The sequence below is a fragment of the Arachis hypogaea genome, chromosome 6 (assembly GCF_003086295.3).
Source record: "Arachis hypogaea cultivar Tifrunner chromosome 6, arahy.Tifrunner.gnm2.J5K5, whole genome shotgun sequence".
Lineage (NCBI taxonomy): Eukaryota > Viridiplantae > Streptophyta > Magnoliopsida > Fabales > Fabaceae > Arachis > Arachis hypogaea.
Window position 1 is genome coordinate 12,135,598 of NC_092041.1, and position 14,494 is coordinate 12,150,091.

The window sequence follows — 14,494 nt, forward strand, 5'->3', positions numbered from 1 at the left end:
CAGACAAAAATCCATAACTCAAGTCAACGCTGCATAATATATATGTCACCAAATTCTTTTTAAGTATAAAAGAAAATCTCATACAATATAGTAACCAGTGTTGACCGAATTCTCAACCATTTAACTTGTTATGATTTAATTATACGTGATAAGTGAAGATTTTTTTTCGTTAGATTAACAAAAAAATGAGATTTGAAACAATGAGAATTCACTAGGTAACGGTCACATGCTACCTTTTCTTTCTTTTTTTTTGCAAACGTGAAAACATTTATACCGAACTCCATTCTTGCTCCTACATATTCCGCGCCTTGCATGCACCAACATGCATAACCAACCACTCACTCTAACACTCATCACACTCTCTCAACATCAACCATGGATACTACCAAGAAATCCCCCTTGAAGCCATGGAAGAAGGGTCCAACAAGAGGGAAAGGCGGCCCCCAGAACGCTTCGTGTGAGTATCGAGGTGTTCGCCAAAGGACTTGGGGGAAATGGGTTGCTGAGATCAGAGAGCCAAAGAAGAGAACCAGGCTCTGGCTTGGTTCTTTTGCCACGGCCGAAGAAGCCGCCATGGCTTATGACGAGGCTGCGCGGAGGCTCTATGGACCGGACGCGTATCTTAACCTTCCCCACCTGAAACCGAGCTCCAACTTTCCCATCAAATCTGGGAAATTCAAATGGATGCCATCCAAGAACTTCATTTCAATGTTCCCTTCTTGTGGACTACTCAATGTGAATGCTCAACCTAGTGTTCATCTAATCCATCAGAGGCTTCAGCAGTTTAAGCAGAATGGGGTTGTGAATCAATCTCCTAGTTCATCCAATGATCCAAAGGGTGAAACTAAGAGTGTAAAAGAAAGCAAAGTTGATGCAGAAGAAGATCCTCCAGAGGAGAAAAACACTCGAGCATCATCGGAGGCGATGCTTGGAGATCTTCACGAGAAGCCACAGATAGACCTTCACGAGTTTCTTCAGCAGATGGGAATACTGAAAGCAGAAATACAGGAAGAAAGAACCGATAGCTCGGGGAGTTCGACAGTGCCTGAAGCTGCATCGTGCGATGACTATGCTCAACTAGGCCTGTTTTCTGACACAAGTGTTAACTGGGAGGAACTGATTGGGATGCATGGAATTGCAGATTTTCCAGAATCTGAATCCACCCAGTTGGAAGCATATGAAACAAATTATGAGCTCGATTTCTATTCTTCCATCTGGAACTTCTAAGAAACTTACCTGGTTTTTCGGAAAAGAGAACTACTCTATCCTTTATAGCGTCGAGATCTAGTTAGATAAGCGAGTACTTAGCATATCGGCCTAAGCATAGATAGGATGGTTTTGGTTCTACTGCTACTCTCCAGTCTATTCCTGTTTTGTCTTATGCTTGCTGAGTTTCAATCTGTTGGTAGCAATGTAAGAGTAGGAAGTAGCTTAGAATAGAAGACTACCAGTGTGTGAAAGAACTAAGAAGCTTATGATAATAGAGATAACTAAATAATAATATCAGTCTACAAGTAGTAATATTATGAGTTGACTTACTTTTAGCATTTTTGGGAGTGTTAAGTTCTAACATTGTTCTTTCAATCTTATGTTTTGCTCTGGCAAAGTAGTTCACAGAGGAAAACGACGATTATTGGTATATCAAGTTCAACAACTCACTAGATAGGTTATAAGTTAGAAGAAAAAACAAAACAAAAACAAAATCACATAAAATAAGACAAGCATAACAGTGGTATGAATGATTTATGAAAATAAATAATATGCAAGAATTCTGACAAGTCTCTAGTGTTTTATCTCCTATAATTGCTCAAGCTTTGGGAAATGACCAACCTATATAAGCATTAACACAATGTAATGTGTATGAAAAGTAGAGATGAAAGATTTCTCCAAAAATTGCACCTTTACTTCTCCCATTTTCCATTCATCAGACACATTAATTAGCAGCTCTTTGACATTCATGTTAACCCTTGCTTTTGCCTTGCACTCCCTGTCAAATTTACCAATTGAGTCAAAATCAGCAACTTGACCTTGCTTAGCATAATAATTATTGTAACAAAACTTAATATTCTGGAAGTATGAGTTTCTGGGAAAGTTCATACATGACTTGGATTGAGAAAACCTTCATAGATCTACTAGCAACATCATCAAAACAACCAATAGTTCTGAAGACAGCAGCAATAGCAACATTAACCTTGAGAATTCAGCCTACTCGTTCTGGTATTCAGAGGCACTCTGATACTCGCCATGCTCTTCAAAATACTCTATCAATCGCATCAGAAATGCATCACTACTGACTGTCTCAGTGTCACAGACAAGACAGCATTGCCTTCGTGCCCGTGTCACAGCCACATTCATTCGCCGGCGATCACTCAGAAAGCCCACCTGAAACATAAACCCCAAGTTTCTTCTCTTATACTTTATGCCAAGAAATCTGTCAACCAAATACTATATAGAAGGAAATAGCAGCCTTGTTACAAATACCTCCTTTTTTGAGTTGGATCGGACCATTGATATAATAATGGCCTCCTTCTCCCTTCCCTGAAAGCCATCAACTGTTGAGATTTCGACATCCTTCAGCTGATTCTCATTGTTTCTCAACATCTTGAGCAAAACAACCTGCCATAATGGTTACTACGAGTTAGAAAAACACTAGCAAATGAAACACGCTGTTGAACATTTGTATCAATGTTTCACGCAAAAAAAAAAAAAAATCTCATACCTGGGCAGCATATGGGGTAATAATTCCAATATCAGAAGGAAGCACACCACTTTGAACAAGTCTCTTGGCATGAACGATAGCAACCTCAGCTTCACCTTCATTAAGGGTGCTATCTTCTTCATCTTTCTTTTCTTCCATATCACATCTGAATTTCATCAATACAAGGAACTGATTACACACCGTTTGAATTTGCAACAACTTTGCAGGCTTATGTAAATTCCCAGGATATCAAAAAATCTATGTAAATTATGAAATATAATGATCGTTCCATGCTTTAGTGATGCAATTTTTTCAAATATTGAAATTCTTGACTGGCTAGGGAAAACTGTTTCTACCAATCACTTAGTATAGATCATTCAAAATAATAAAAAAAAAAAAAATTAGAATGTTGGTATGCAAAGTTTCATTAACAAGAGAATGTCATGTCTTTGTTCCACATATTTCGACTAATCAAGCAGTTCTAAGGACATAAATTTTTCAATATATGAAGTAGTCCCACATACCCAGCAATGTCTATGAGAAGAAGAGTTGGTTCAGTTGACGATGTCTTCTTCACATTGTCAAGATCATATAGCATGTGTGCAGCAACACTAGCATGAGCCTCGATCTGTCATCACAGAATAACATTGCATGAAGAGTTAATATTTTATTTAGAATAGTGATCCGATATGAAGACGATAAGGAGCACCTTGCTGTTGTAAAGTTCTTTAGAAGACCAATCCATGATGAGTTCATTCATACGGTACTGGACTGTAAGCATAGATGTGACCTCGTCTCCATATATTTCTGCAAGTCGTTCAAAGAGGGTTCTTCCTAAACCTTTCTTCTCAGCTTCAACACTTTGAATGGTTGGAGGAAGTTGAAGATGGTCCCCTGCAAGGATACATCTTGAGCCCTAAAACATTGAACTCCATTTAATTCAGTATAGTCAAGATGACATTAGGCTTGTATGATTATAAAACTGTATTTTAATGCTGATCAGGTCTATGTTTAGAGACAAGCATTAGTTTTTTGCAGTTCAAAGAAATACTTAGTGTTAAGAACAACATCAAAATATAGTTCAAATGCCAATGAATATTACCTTCAACAGAGGAATCCAGCATGCTATTTCAAGTGCTTGAGCAGCTTCATCAATGATCACCAAATCAAATGACATACTGTCGAGTTTCTTAGAATAGGCCCCAATCAGAGTAGTCAATATTACATCTGCAGTTTTAAGTACGTCTGTTACAGCAAGCTGCTGCCTTTTGCGCTCCTCTTTGGATAGAGTCCTAAGTTCCCTTTGTATGTCTCTCCTTGTACTTTTGTCTTTGGTTTTCAATAGCTTTCCATTCAATGCCTGAAGAAACACATCATATTTAGTGCAAAATTATATTTCATATATATTATTTTTTCCATTCATAGCTTTCTCTTCAGGGTTGGTTGTTGTAATTATATCTAGTTATGATACACGAAGTTGATAGTGTCATCAATTATGAAATCTGAACGAAAAAAAAAAAAAAAAAGGTTCTTCTGAGTGTCAGCTAGATGATCACCATCAACCTTGGCAAATGATAATAAATCAGTTCTTTAACTTCTACTCTAAGACTTTACCTTCATTTCTTTACGAATGTCATTTGCAAGGCCACTATTATCTCCTCGTAGTACCTAACAAGAAATTCAAGAACAAAGGATATAAAAGTCGACTATACTGAAGCATAAATACCAAAAGAATACCATGATACCAATTCATCAGTTAATATTTTAGGAGGAGGATTTGAAGAGTGACTCTAAGATGATTATTTGCTTCTATTTTTGTAGCCCTACAAGAACCCATTATTGTTCTTATGTATATCTCTCCTCTTCGTGAATTCTTCTTGTTTATAATCAATTCTTCTTTTTGTAGAGTGGTATTATAGAAGAAAGAGGGATAACAAGTCATCATAATGTACCTGAGCATCCAGTGCACTGTCCAGTACTTGAGGCAATAAGCGTGCAGGATGACCTACTCTCACCAGCTTAACCCTAAACAAAAAATTCGACTTTATGAACAAGTAATATATATATATATATATATATATATATATATATATATATATATATATGATTTTACAGTGTTTTATAGTATTCTGTTTTGTACATAATTTCGTCAATCAATGTTGTCATGTAAAAGCTGTTAGTGCTAGACTCCAATTAGATTGATACTGACTATTGTAGTGCCAAAAGGATAAATAACTATACCTATGTGGAACTAGCCGCTCAACGATGTTATCAACAGCAATGTTTGAGGCAGCACAAGCAAGAATCTTTGATCCACGTTTAACTTCTTGTAATATAATTTCCACCACTGTTGTAGTTTTCCCAGTTCCAGGAGGTCCATGTAGCAAAAACACATTCTTCGATGATAGGGCTTTTGAAATTGCACCTTTCTTTGCAGATAAAAACCAGAAATTAAAATACATAAGTTTGTGATCACAAGGCGGATATGCAAAGCTAAAATGATGAAATACCACAGAAAAACCACTATTATTAAATGGGAAGGCTTCTTCACTCAAATGATTAATTAGAAAAATAAATCCAATTACGTCGTTCTTGATTGTATTTGTTTTACACATACTACTATAATACTGAGTGTTAGTGTTCTTAAGTTGAAAACATTTTTGCAACTAAGTCCCTAATCCATTGGGCATTCAAGAGGAAGAGGATCGATCTATCGATAGCAATAGGCATTAAATAGCTATAACTAGTAAATACACGTGCTTTATTATAACTACATAGGCATGCACCAACAAAAATTAAATAATACATTGAATGAAAATAATTTACAGAAAGTGCAGAAGAGTCATGAATAAGTTATTTAAAAAAAAGCCATACAAGAAAATAGGTTATGTACCTGAGAGTGATCAAGTTTGGTATTAAAAGGAGTGAAGGAAACATCCTTCTTGGACATTGTTGGCGACCTCTCCCCAAATAAGACCGGAATTAGATCAGCAGCTGGACCCTTATGCACTCCTTTACTCAACTGTACTAATGCATCTTTCATCCTGCGATATGTCACCTGCATGAGGCATGAGTAATGAATATTTACAGCATACATAGAACTCAGAAGCAAGAAAATAAGACGAAAACAGATAAAATATTTTTCAATAGAAAAAAGTATTAAAAGTTTTAAGCAAAGTGATGAAGTGTGTGCTTACACCAGATAATGATTAACTAAAAAAGAAGAGCAAAATTTTCATATATTGTCCCATTCATATATTTTATGGAAACCTTAACTAAAATATATTAATAATTCACATGGAAACTAACAAACATAGATGAATAACTATTTTTTTCTGATTGACATTAGTGACACCAATTGAGTGTTACAACACATCATGGAAAACAAAACGTCAGTCTAGCAATGCTATTATTTATAACCAATCTGCAAATGCATTCTATATAAGAAGAGATAACAAGCAACTGTGAACTTATTAGCATACCTCATTTGCAACTTTTTCCAGCCTTAGGGGACTGTTTAAACCATCTTCAGGTATGTCATCAAAAGCAACAGTTATTGACGAATCCTGTTAGTATCAAACCAGCAAGTCAAAGTTGTGTCCAATGCTAGGATCACCTGTAGCTAACAGCATGGGCAATTCTCTTTCCATAAATTGAATCAATCAGAGACTTAAGAATTACCTTTAATCTATAAACAACACCTTGTCCAAGAGCAGGAGAACCTAGATCAGCCTTGTTGAGTTTTAAAACGACGACGTCATGAGTACTAAACTGCAAAAATAAGACTTCATTAACTCCTGAGAGTATAACAATATTTATCAAATACATAAGAAAACTGTCTTATCAGTAATTTGTGGCAAGCTTTTTTGCCACATACAAGTCTCAAAATAATTGAAGAAAGTATTTCTACTGTTAATAACAAATGGCGGAAGAGAATGTAACACATAGAAAATTACTTAAAGACCGAGAAATGTGAACAATCGAATAAGTTCATATAAAACTGAGTACTAAAGATAACTTCTTCAAATATGAGTTGAATGATATAGATTTATGTAATGCAAAGTAATTGATAAAAGAAAGTCAATCATTCACCTTGTGTGCAGGAAGAACATCTCCTTTTGTAGACTGGAACTCAATCAGAGATTTTCCCATAAGCCCTGTCTATATTCATGAAAAAGAAGGAAGAGAAGCACCATATAAGAATACCAACTGAAACTCCACTCATCAATTATTACTTATTACTCAAATAGCACACTATAAAATAAGGCATAACATAAAAATTCAAATTACTCATTTATTCTCATGAAAAAGGAAAGAAAACAAAATGGAATATGAGATCATACATAAAATTATCACAAGTGATGAACTGAAAAACAAGTAACCTGGACATCCACACACTTCAAGTTAAGGATTGTGGAACCTCTCTTTTGAGCAGTATCCAAATTCCTTGATGCGCCTGTGGCGATTGAGCTTGATATCTCAGCTTCCTAAGCGCCCAAAAAAAAAAAAAAACAGAGGAGAAATTTTGGAAAGGAAGCCCCATCATTCATCCATTCTGAAGTCACCACCCAACATAAACCATTCTTTGCAAAATTATAATCTTTTCCACTTTTCTAATCACCCCATGAACACTTGCTATTACATGGGACAGTAAAAATTGGTCTTGAATTCGTAAATTGATACGGAGAGGCCTCCGAAAGCTGGAAACTTTAGTTGCAGGGTTTGAGTCATATTAGACTATTCAGTTCTAATTCCATTTTTACACACACAAAAAACGAGTATGCAAAGATGGGCAATGGATTAAACGAGAAAAGCGAAAGCTTTTGAATAATGTGTTATGTAGCTACGTAGTAGGTACCTTTTCCAAGTCAAGAAGAGGGGTGGTGATAGTGATGAATTGTTGCAGAGAGAGAGGTGATGATTTCTTCTTAGTCGCTCCTTTCTCCATTGCTTCTCTATCACTGTTGCTATCAAAGGACTGCAGACCAGAGAGAGAGAGAGAGAGAGAGCTAAACGCAGCTAAACACTGGTATGTGTTGGTATCTTATTTTGCACTCAATTTTATTTTTATTTTTTTTCCAATTTGAAGTTTATAAGTTTTTTTATCTGATTAATAGGGAGAAAATAAATATATATATTAATCATTAAGAAAATATTTCAATTTTCCAATTTTTGTGTACTAATATCTGGATTAAGGAAACAAATAATATTTCAATTTCAGTTAAATTATTTTTTGTCCAATTCCAATGTCTATCTAAGTGAATGAATGACCTAACTATTAAATAAGTTATGTTTTAATTACTAAAATGTGTTGGGAAAAAAAAACAATATCAAATAGTTTTGAGACTTGTATATGGTGTTGTGAAACATAACATGAGAATAGTTGTGATGAAATAAAATATGTTAATCACTTGAATCGTATTGCCCAAATTTTTCTACATTTTCCCCTCAATTATATAAATAACTTCCTTTTGCAACACATTTATCACACCACTTTATCTCCTTATTTTGTTATTATTGATCATTTGCTGCTCATTGACGGTAGAAATTTGCGTGGACAATTGCTTGATAACACTGCATCTTATATTTTTAAAAAATTTAAATTTTTCATTCCTCACTCCTAAAACTGAAATGGTAAGTGATAACTGATAACTGAAAAGTGAAAACACAGATCAGATAGAACAAAATCACAACACTGAAACTATTGAGAATGAAAAGTCTCTGGAGTTGTTAAAAGTACAATATATTTCTAGTTTTCTACTAGATGAATCATAGGCAAGGACAAATGTTATTCCCATATAGCTAAATTCATATACTACTTCAATGCAAATTATAGGGTAAATCCCCCATATCAAATTACTGCAGAAATCTAATAAATCACTGCTTATAGATTACAGAATAACACATCAATTCCTCACTACTCACTAGTCACTATGAATATCCTGAGTTTGCCTTTAGAAGCATGAAAGCGCAACTGACAACACCAATGTAGTGAATGGAAACACTAGTTCTTCTATCCTTTCTGATCTTAGAGATGTCCAGGAAGTGTTTCATATTCCACCTGCAACATTAAGATAAATAATTACAAGAAAATACAATTCAAATTCCAAGGCAATAATGTAAGACGTTTATTGTTCTTGAACCTTGCAACTTCACATTAAGTGTTGTGTTAGTTTATAAGTAATAAGTAATAACATGAAACGAAAGAAGAAAGGAATGTGCAGCCATAGAGGAACGACGATAGATGAAGTTTACCTCCAATTGCTCAAGAAGACGGAGATCTGAAGGGAATGTCCAACATGGTTGCTTGACCTCCTTCAACCAAAATCTTCTTCTTTTGTGTTATAGCATCATTCATGACATGCACAGTATCTGACAAAATATGACAACCCAATATATTACGTGAGATTTGAATTTTCTTTCAATTTAGAGAGTAAAGTGTGATATTTCACCATTGATTTCATAGGTGAGACCAATAATAAATATAAAAGAAAAACTATTCAAGAATATAAGATCACACTTTATTGTTTAAAGTGAAATTCACAACTTTAGAAGATCCAAATTCTATTAAGTGTTACTCTAATTTTTTCTTTTTTTGGCTTTTTCATCCTCTAACGCCCGTTTTGTTCTTTTTGTCTTCTTTTAGATGCATCTTCTTTTTTTTCAAGCTAAAATTCACATTATATATGTTTGTTATAAAAAAAATTTTCCTCTGCTCTATTTTTTCTTTCTATTTTGACTCTATTCCTTTCTCATGTTCTTGCTCTACCCTCTCCTGTTTCACCCATTTGTGGGTGATGAAACGGAAACAACACTCTTTCATTTCGCGGACAACGAAACAAAAATAATGCCTCTCATCTCACGGATGACGCATTAAAAATGGCTCTGGCTCTGTTTCGCAGACGTTGCATCTGAATGGTGACAAAATCTACTTCGCAAGAACTTCATATCAGTTAATTTGACTCACTTTCAGATTAACTCTTGTATACCACGTATTGTATGTATCTAAGAAATTAAAATATTTTTTATATTTATCTAAATAAAAAAGTCCCATTCATTTGGTCACTTTCATAGCCATTTCTTTTTTGTTTTAATACTTTGGTAAAGAGGACATGCTGCCACGTCCACAAGTGTGCAATCCAATAGTCATAGACGTATTTATTTATTTATTTATTTAGTTGAGTAACGCTATTTTAGAAAATGAAATCGACAATAAAAAAGTAGATCATGCTAGTTTTCTCCTATTTATTATTTGATAAGGTTGACTTTGATTTAGATATTTCTGGTACCATTTTTCTTCCATCACAACGCTGCAATAAGCGGGGTGATTGAGTTCTTATTTATGAGCACTCTAATGTAATTAAATCTTCTTCATTCCTTTTCAAAGTAGAGTTAAGAAATGAATAATCAAATTTAAAGGTATAAAAAGTGTGTACGTATGTTGTTCCTAAGATATGTGCCCACTTTGTTGAAAGAGGGATCGAGGATCATTCAACTAACATTCATCCACTATTTACAATTGGAATGGTGCTTGGAAAATAATCCAATAAAAGTTTAATCCACTTTCTTATTTGAAAAAAAAAAAAACTATAATTTTCCAGAATTGTTACAACATAACCCAGAAAAGGTAAAGCTACAAGAAAAATATAGATAAAGATGGATGAATGAGTATGATCTACCAGGTAAGATGGAAGATGCGAGAGAGAGCAAGAGTGATGCGTGGATAAAGATGAAGAGAGAAAAGGGTGCAATCTCTGAGGAAGTGTTGAATTGCGTTGACAAAGAGGTTGAAGCTCCTTATTGGTGGAATATACAAGGTTAAGGGCACAGCTGAGAATGCTACAGCAAACACAACTTGAAGCATGCTTCTCACTCTTCTCTTCCTTTGTCTTGTGCTGATCAGAACACTAAGACTCTATATTACGGGGGATGGATGGGGGAAAACTACTTTAATTTCATACCTCTGCTCATATTATATATTGAATTATTGGATTTGGTTTGGTTTCATTCTAAGTGAGGCTTACACCTTATAAAAAAATTATTCAAGATTTATTTATTATTTTTCTTAATTTTGTGTATCCATTATTTTGAAAATAAGAGGAAAGAAAATGAGAGAAAAAAAAAATAGAAAGAAGAGTAGAGTTATTTGTATATTGTTTAGATTAACAGAAAATGGATGAAAAAAAAATAGAAAGAAATTTTTTTTTTGTTTGGATTGAAAAAAAAGTAAGAAGAAAGAAAATCATAATAGTAAAAAATTACATTAATACCCTTATTTATATTATATATAAATTATATTTTATTAATATATTCAAGTTATTTTTTAATAGAAAAAAATCATTCAAATTAAATTTTAAAATTTTAACATATGATTTTTGTTAATAACAACATTTTTTTAGATTATTCTCTTCTATTATCTTTTAAATATGATAAACAAAAAATTATCATTATTTTTTAAATATATACAAATAAATAATTTTATAAAAGACTAATGAAAATTATTCATAAGTTACACAATTAATCTCTTTAATTATAAGAAAAAGATGAAGTTTGATGGGACAGTAAAACTAGGAAAAATACAAGAAATAATTTTCAAATTTAAAAGGAAATGAAACGAAAAATTTTGATTTTTTATTAAAGAGAGGGTAAATTCGTAATTACATTATTATTTCCTCCTCTTTTGTTGGTTTTCATCTCACACTTGACGAGAAAAGTTTTTGGTGGACCCCACCCCACTTTTTTCTTTTCCTCTTCATTTTTTTCGGTAAACCAAACAATGGAAAATTTGATTTTTCACCCATTTTCCTTTTCTATATTTTCTTTCCCCCCGTATTCTTTTGAAACAAACACAATGTAAGTGAGGGTTACACCTTATAAAAAAAATGATTTAAACTTTTGTTCATACCCTGACCCAACGCTAAGACCCAAGTCCATGTAACGAGATCCAACCCACTACTTGGACTCCTCAATATACCGATCTCCTCTCAAGAGGTCGGTGCTCCCTACGGCTTGCTCTAAGGAAGTCGGGATCAAAGGTTACCTGACAGATAATAACTGCCCCTAAAATCTCTCAACCCACTTCCAGGAGCCATATCGTAACCTCCCTAAGATAAAGGGACGGTTATCCACCCTAAAAGATGGAACTACTCCAACGGTGGTTATTGATTCACCACTATAAATACACTGACATTTCTCAAGTATCTCTAAGTCCCAATACTCTATAGACCTGCTCACACCCTTGCTAACTTAGGCATCGGAGTGTCATTGCAGGTACCACCCCCCATTCTCCCACGCTCACAAGTCGGAAGGAGTCTCTAAAGGCGCTAACCCGCTCAAAGGCTTCCTCCCTCATACGATTGGGCCAACCTAACAAGTCCAGCCCATTAACCTCCGGTTACCCAACGTAACATTGGCGCCGTTGCCGGGGACCCGAGGGATCAACCCATAATAGCGGACAACTCACCAGAAGATGGTCATACAGCGTCTGATTCCGAGCAAGAAAATCCAAATATCGGAAACAATGACGCAGACCTGACCCTTCATCAAGGAACCAGCGACCAACATATAGAAGGCACCTCTGAGCTCAAAAACCCAAAGGCAAACTCCTCGGAAGGACGAGAATCCAGAAAGGAGGGGCCACCCCATGCGACCGAACTAATGGGGCTGGTCCACGGCCACCAAGGTCGTTTGGAGCAACTGGAACAGGAACTAGAACGACAGCGAGAGGCGGAATGAAACCTCCGGGAGGAAATAGAACGACGAAATGAGTTGGAAGAAAAACTCTTAAAACTTGAATCCTCCCTTAAAAGCCGGAACTCCCGCGGTGACCGAGAATAGTCGTCCCTGGGAGGAAAGGACCCGTTCAGCGAGGACATAATGAGGGCGAAAGTTCCAAGAAACTTCAAAAGCCCTGATATGAACCTCTATGACGGAACCACAGACCCGAAGCATCATTTAAGCAATTTCAAAAGTCGGATGTATCTGGCTGATGCTTTTGATGCAACACGCTGCAAGGCTTTTCCGACCACCCTGTCGAAAGCGGCGATGAAGTGGTTTGATAGTCTCCCTCCAAGGTCGGTTACCAGCTTTGAGGACCTCTCAAGAAAATTTCTAATGCAATTCTCCATCCAGAAGGATAAAGTAAAACACGCGCCGAGCCTCCTGGGAGTTAAACAGGAGGTCAGGGAACCTCTGCATGATTACATGGAAAGGTTCAACAAAGCGTGTTTGGAAATTCAAGATCTGCCCACAGAGGCAGTTATCATGGGATTAGTAAATGGACTTAGAGAAGACCTCTTCTCTCAGTCCATATCAAAAAAGCACCCGACCTCTTTGAGCGATGTACAGGAGAGAGCGAAAAAGTACATCAACATGGAGGAAAATGCCAAACTACGGGAACCCAGCTGGTGATTGGGGCCCCCTCACTCAGCAAAAGAAAATAAAGGGAGCCAAAGAAAAAAGAGGAGGTCGGCCCCGACAGACCTAGGAGATATCACTCCTACACTCCTCTAAAAGTCTCCCTAGTAGATGTGTACAGAGAAATCTGCAACACTGAAAGATTGCCACCTCCCAGACCCATTAAAAATAAAAAAGGGGGGAGTCGCAATGACTACTGCGAATACCATAAGATATATGGCCACCCAACAAATGATTGCTACGACCTCAAAAATGTGATAGAAAGGTTGGCCAGGGAAGGCCGACTTAATAGATATCTCACGAATAGGTCGGACAATCATGGAAAAAGAAAGCGAGATGATGAAGACAGAAGAGACCCGCCGCCACAAACTCCCGAGAGACACATACATATGATCTCTGGAGGATTCGCGGGAGGTGGACTTACCAAATCATCTCGCAAAATACACCTGAAGCGAGTTTATCAAGTAAGAAACGATTCTCCCGATCTCCCAACCATCTCGTTCACCAAAGAGGACGGGCAGGGGATCGTACCCGGGCATGACGATCCGGTGGTGATAACCATGATCTTGGCAAATGCCAACCTCCACAGGACCTTGGTGGACCAAGGGAGTTCAGCAAATATACTTTTTAAGCCTGCATTCGACAAGTTAGGGTTGGATGAAAGGGAGCTAAAAGCTTACCCGGACACCCTATATGGATTAGGAGACATGCCAATTAAGCCACTGGGATACATCCCCCTTCACACGACCTTCGAAAAGGGGGAAAATTCCAAAACTCTGAGCATTGACTTCATCGTCATTGATGTCGGATCGGCGTATAACGCCTTAATCGGCAGGACTACGTTAAATCGGTTCGGAGCGGTGGTGTCAACCCCTCACCTTTGCATGAAATTCCCAACACCTAAGGGAATAGCGACGGTACGAGGAGACCAAAAATTGGCAATAAAATGTTACAATGAAAGCTTAAACCTTCGAGGAAAGAGCAAGGAAGTCCACACTATAGAACTCGGGGGAATCAAAGCAAGGGAATAGCTGCAACCACAACCGGGTGGAAGAACCGAAGAGGTTCAAATTGGAAAAGAGGAAGAAAAAAGAACCAAGATAGGGGCCAGCCTAGACGAAGGTCTGAAACAAAGGCTAATAAAGCTCCTACAGTAAAATTCTGACATCTTCGCTTGGAAAGCTTCCGACATGCCAGGGATAGACCCTCGACTCATGTCCCACAAGCTTTCGATACACCCCGGATCACGACCCATACAGCAGCGCAGGTGTAAGCTCAGTGCAGAACAAGCTCAGGTGGTGGAAAAGCAAGTACAAGCCCTCTTGAAAGCTAACTTCATCCGAGAGATCAAATACCCGGCATGGCTAGCAAATGTAGTGC

The 14,494-nt window shown here is 36.6% G+C and overlaps 4 protein-coding genes and 1 long non-coding RNA gene across 6 annotated transcripts; 3 read left to right on the forward strand and 2 right to left on the reverse strand.

Moving 5' to 3' along the window:
* Positions 1-45: 45 nt before the first annotated feature.
* On the forward strand, positions 46-1,547 carry LOC112696057 (dehydration-responsive element-binding protein 2F-like). Its single transcript, XM_025748642.3, has one exon. It carries the CDS (start codon positions 376-378, stop codon positions 1,225-1,227), a length of 852 nt encoding a protein of 283 aa, XP_025604427.1. The 5' UTR covers positions 46-375; the 3' UTR covers positions 1,228-1,547.
* A 166-nt stretch (positions 1,548-1,713) lies between these two features.
* On the reverse strand, positions 1,714-7,774 carry LOC112696056 (uncharacterized). Of its 2 annotated transcripts, none has more exons than XR_003150652.3 (16): positions 7,557-7,774; positions 7,081-7,185; positions 6,791-6,859; positions 6,380-6,469; positions 6,181-6,264; positions 5,592-5,756; positions 4,940-5,127; positions 4,651-4,723; positions 4,313-4,366; positions 3,801-4,058; positions 3,408-3,614; positions 3,223-3,326; positions 2,720-2,864; positions 2,482-2,616; positions 2,100-2,382; positions 1,714-1,987 (listed from the first exon to the last, which is right to left on the reverse strand). XR_003150652.3 is itself a non-coding variant. In XM_025748641.3 (16 exons), exons 1-15 carry the CDS (start codon positions 7,644-7,646, stop codon positions 2,206-2,208), a joined length of 1,944 nt encoding a protein of 647 aa, XP_025604426.1. In that variant the 5' UTR covers positions 7,647-7,755; the 3' UTR covers positions 1,714-1,987; positions 2,192-2,205. The 2 variants fall into 2 exon arrangements, 1 of the variants encoding a protein (XP_025604426.1); XM_025748641.3 differs by having other exon boundaries at positions 2,192-2,382; positions 7,557-7,755.
* A 603-nt stretch (positions 7,775-8,377) lies between these two features.
* Positions 8,378-10,698, reverse strand: LOC114924169 (uncharacterized). The gene is made up of 3 exons (XR_003810958.2): positions 10,378-10,698; positions 8,954-9,070; positions 8,378-8,759 (listed from the first exon to the last, which is right to left on the reverse strand). It is a non-coding gene; the product is annotated as an uncharacterized lncRNA (long non-coding RNA).
* Positions 10,699-12,673: 1,975 nt separating this feature from the next.
* On the forward strand, positions 12,674-13,108 carry LOC140173596 (uncharacterized). Its single transcript, XM_072198082.1, has one exon. It carries the CDS (start codon positions 12,674-12,676, stop codon positions 13,106-13,108), a length of 435 nt encoding a protein of 144 aa, XP_072054183.1.
* A 395-nt stretch (positions 13,109-13,503) lies between these two features.
* Positions 13,504-14,145, forward strand: LOC140173597 (uncharacterized). Its single transcript, XM_072198083.1, has one exon. The coding sequence runs from the start codon at positions 13,504-13,506 to the stop codon at positions 14,143-14,145; it is 642 nt and encodes a 213-aa protein (XP_072054184.1).
* The last annotated feature ends 349 nt before the right edge of the window (positions 14,146-14,494 follow it).

Excerpts from the sequence above, each read along its gene's own strand:
- LOC112696057 (XM_025748642.3), top strand. The coding sequence starts at position 376 with ATGGATACTACCAAGAAATCCCCCTTGAAGCCATGGAAGAAGGGTCCA.
- LOC112696056 (XM_025748641.3), bottom strand. The coding sequence starts at position 7,646 with ATGGAGAAAGGAGCGACTAAGAAGAAATCATCACCTCTCTCTCTGCAA. Across the intron at positions 4,059-4,312 it reads ACATTCGTAAAGAAATGAAG|GCATTGAATGGAAAGCTATT; the intron begins GTAAAGTCTTAG and ends GTGTTTCTTCAG. Across the intron at positions 3,615-3,800 it reads GCTGGATTCCTCTGTTGAAG|GGCTCAAGATGTATCCTTGC; the intron begins GTAATATTCATT and ends TCAATGTTTTAG.
- LOC140173596 (XM_072198082.1), top strand. The coding sequence starts at position 12,674 with ATGTATCTGGCTGATGCTTTTGATGCAACACGCTGCAAGGCTTTTCCG.
- LOC140173597 (XM_072198083.1), top strand. The coding sequence starts at position 13,504 with ATGATCTCTGGAGGATTCGCGGGAGGTGGACTTACCAAATCATCTCGC.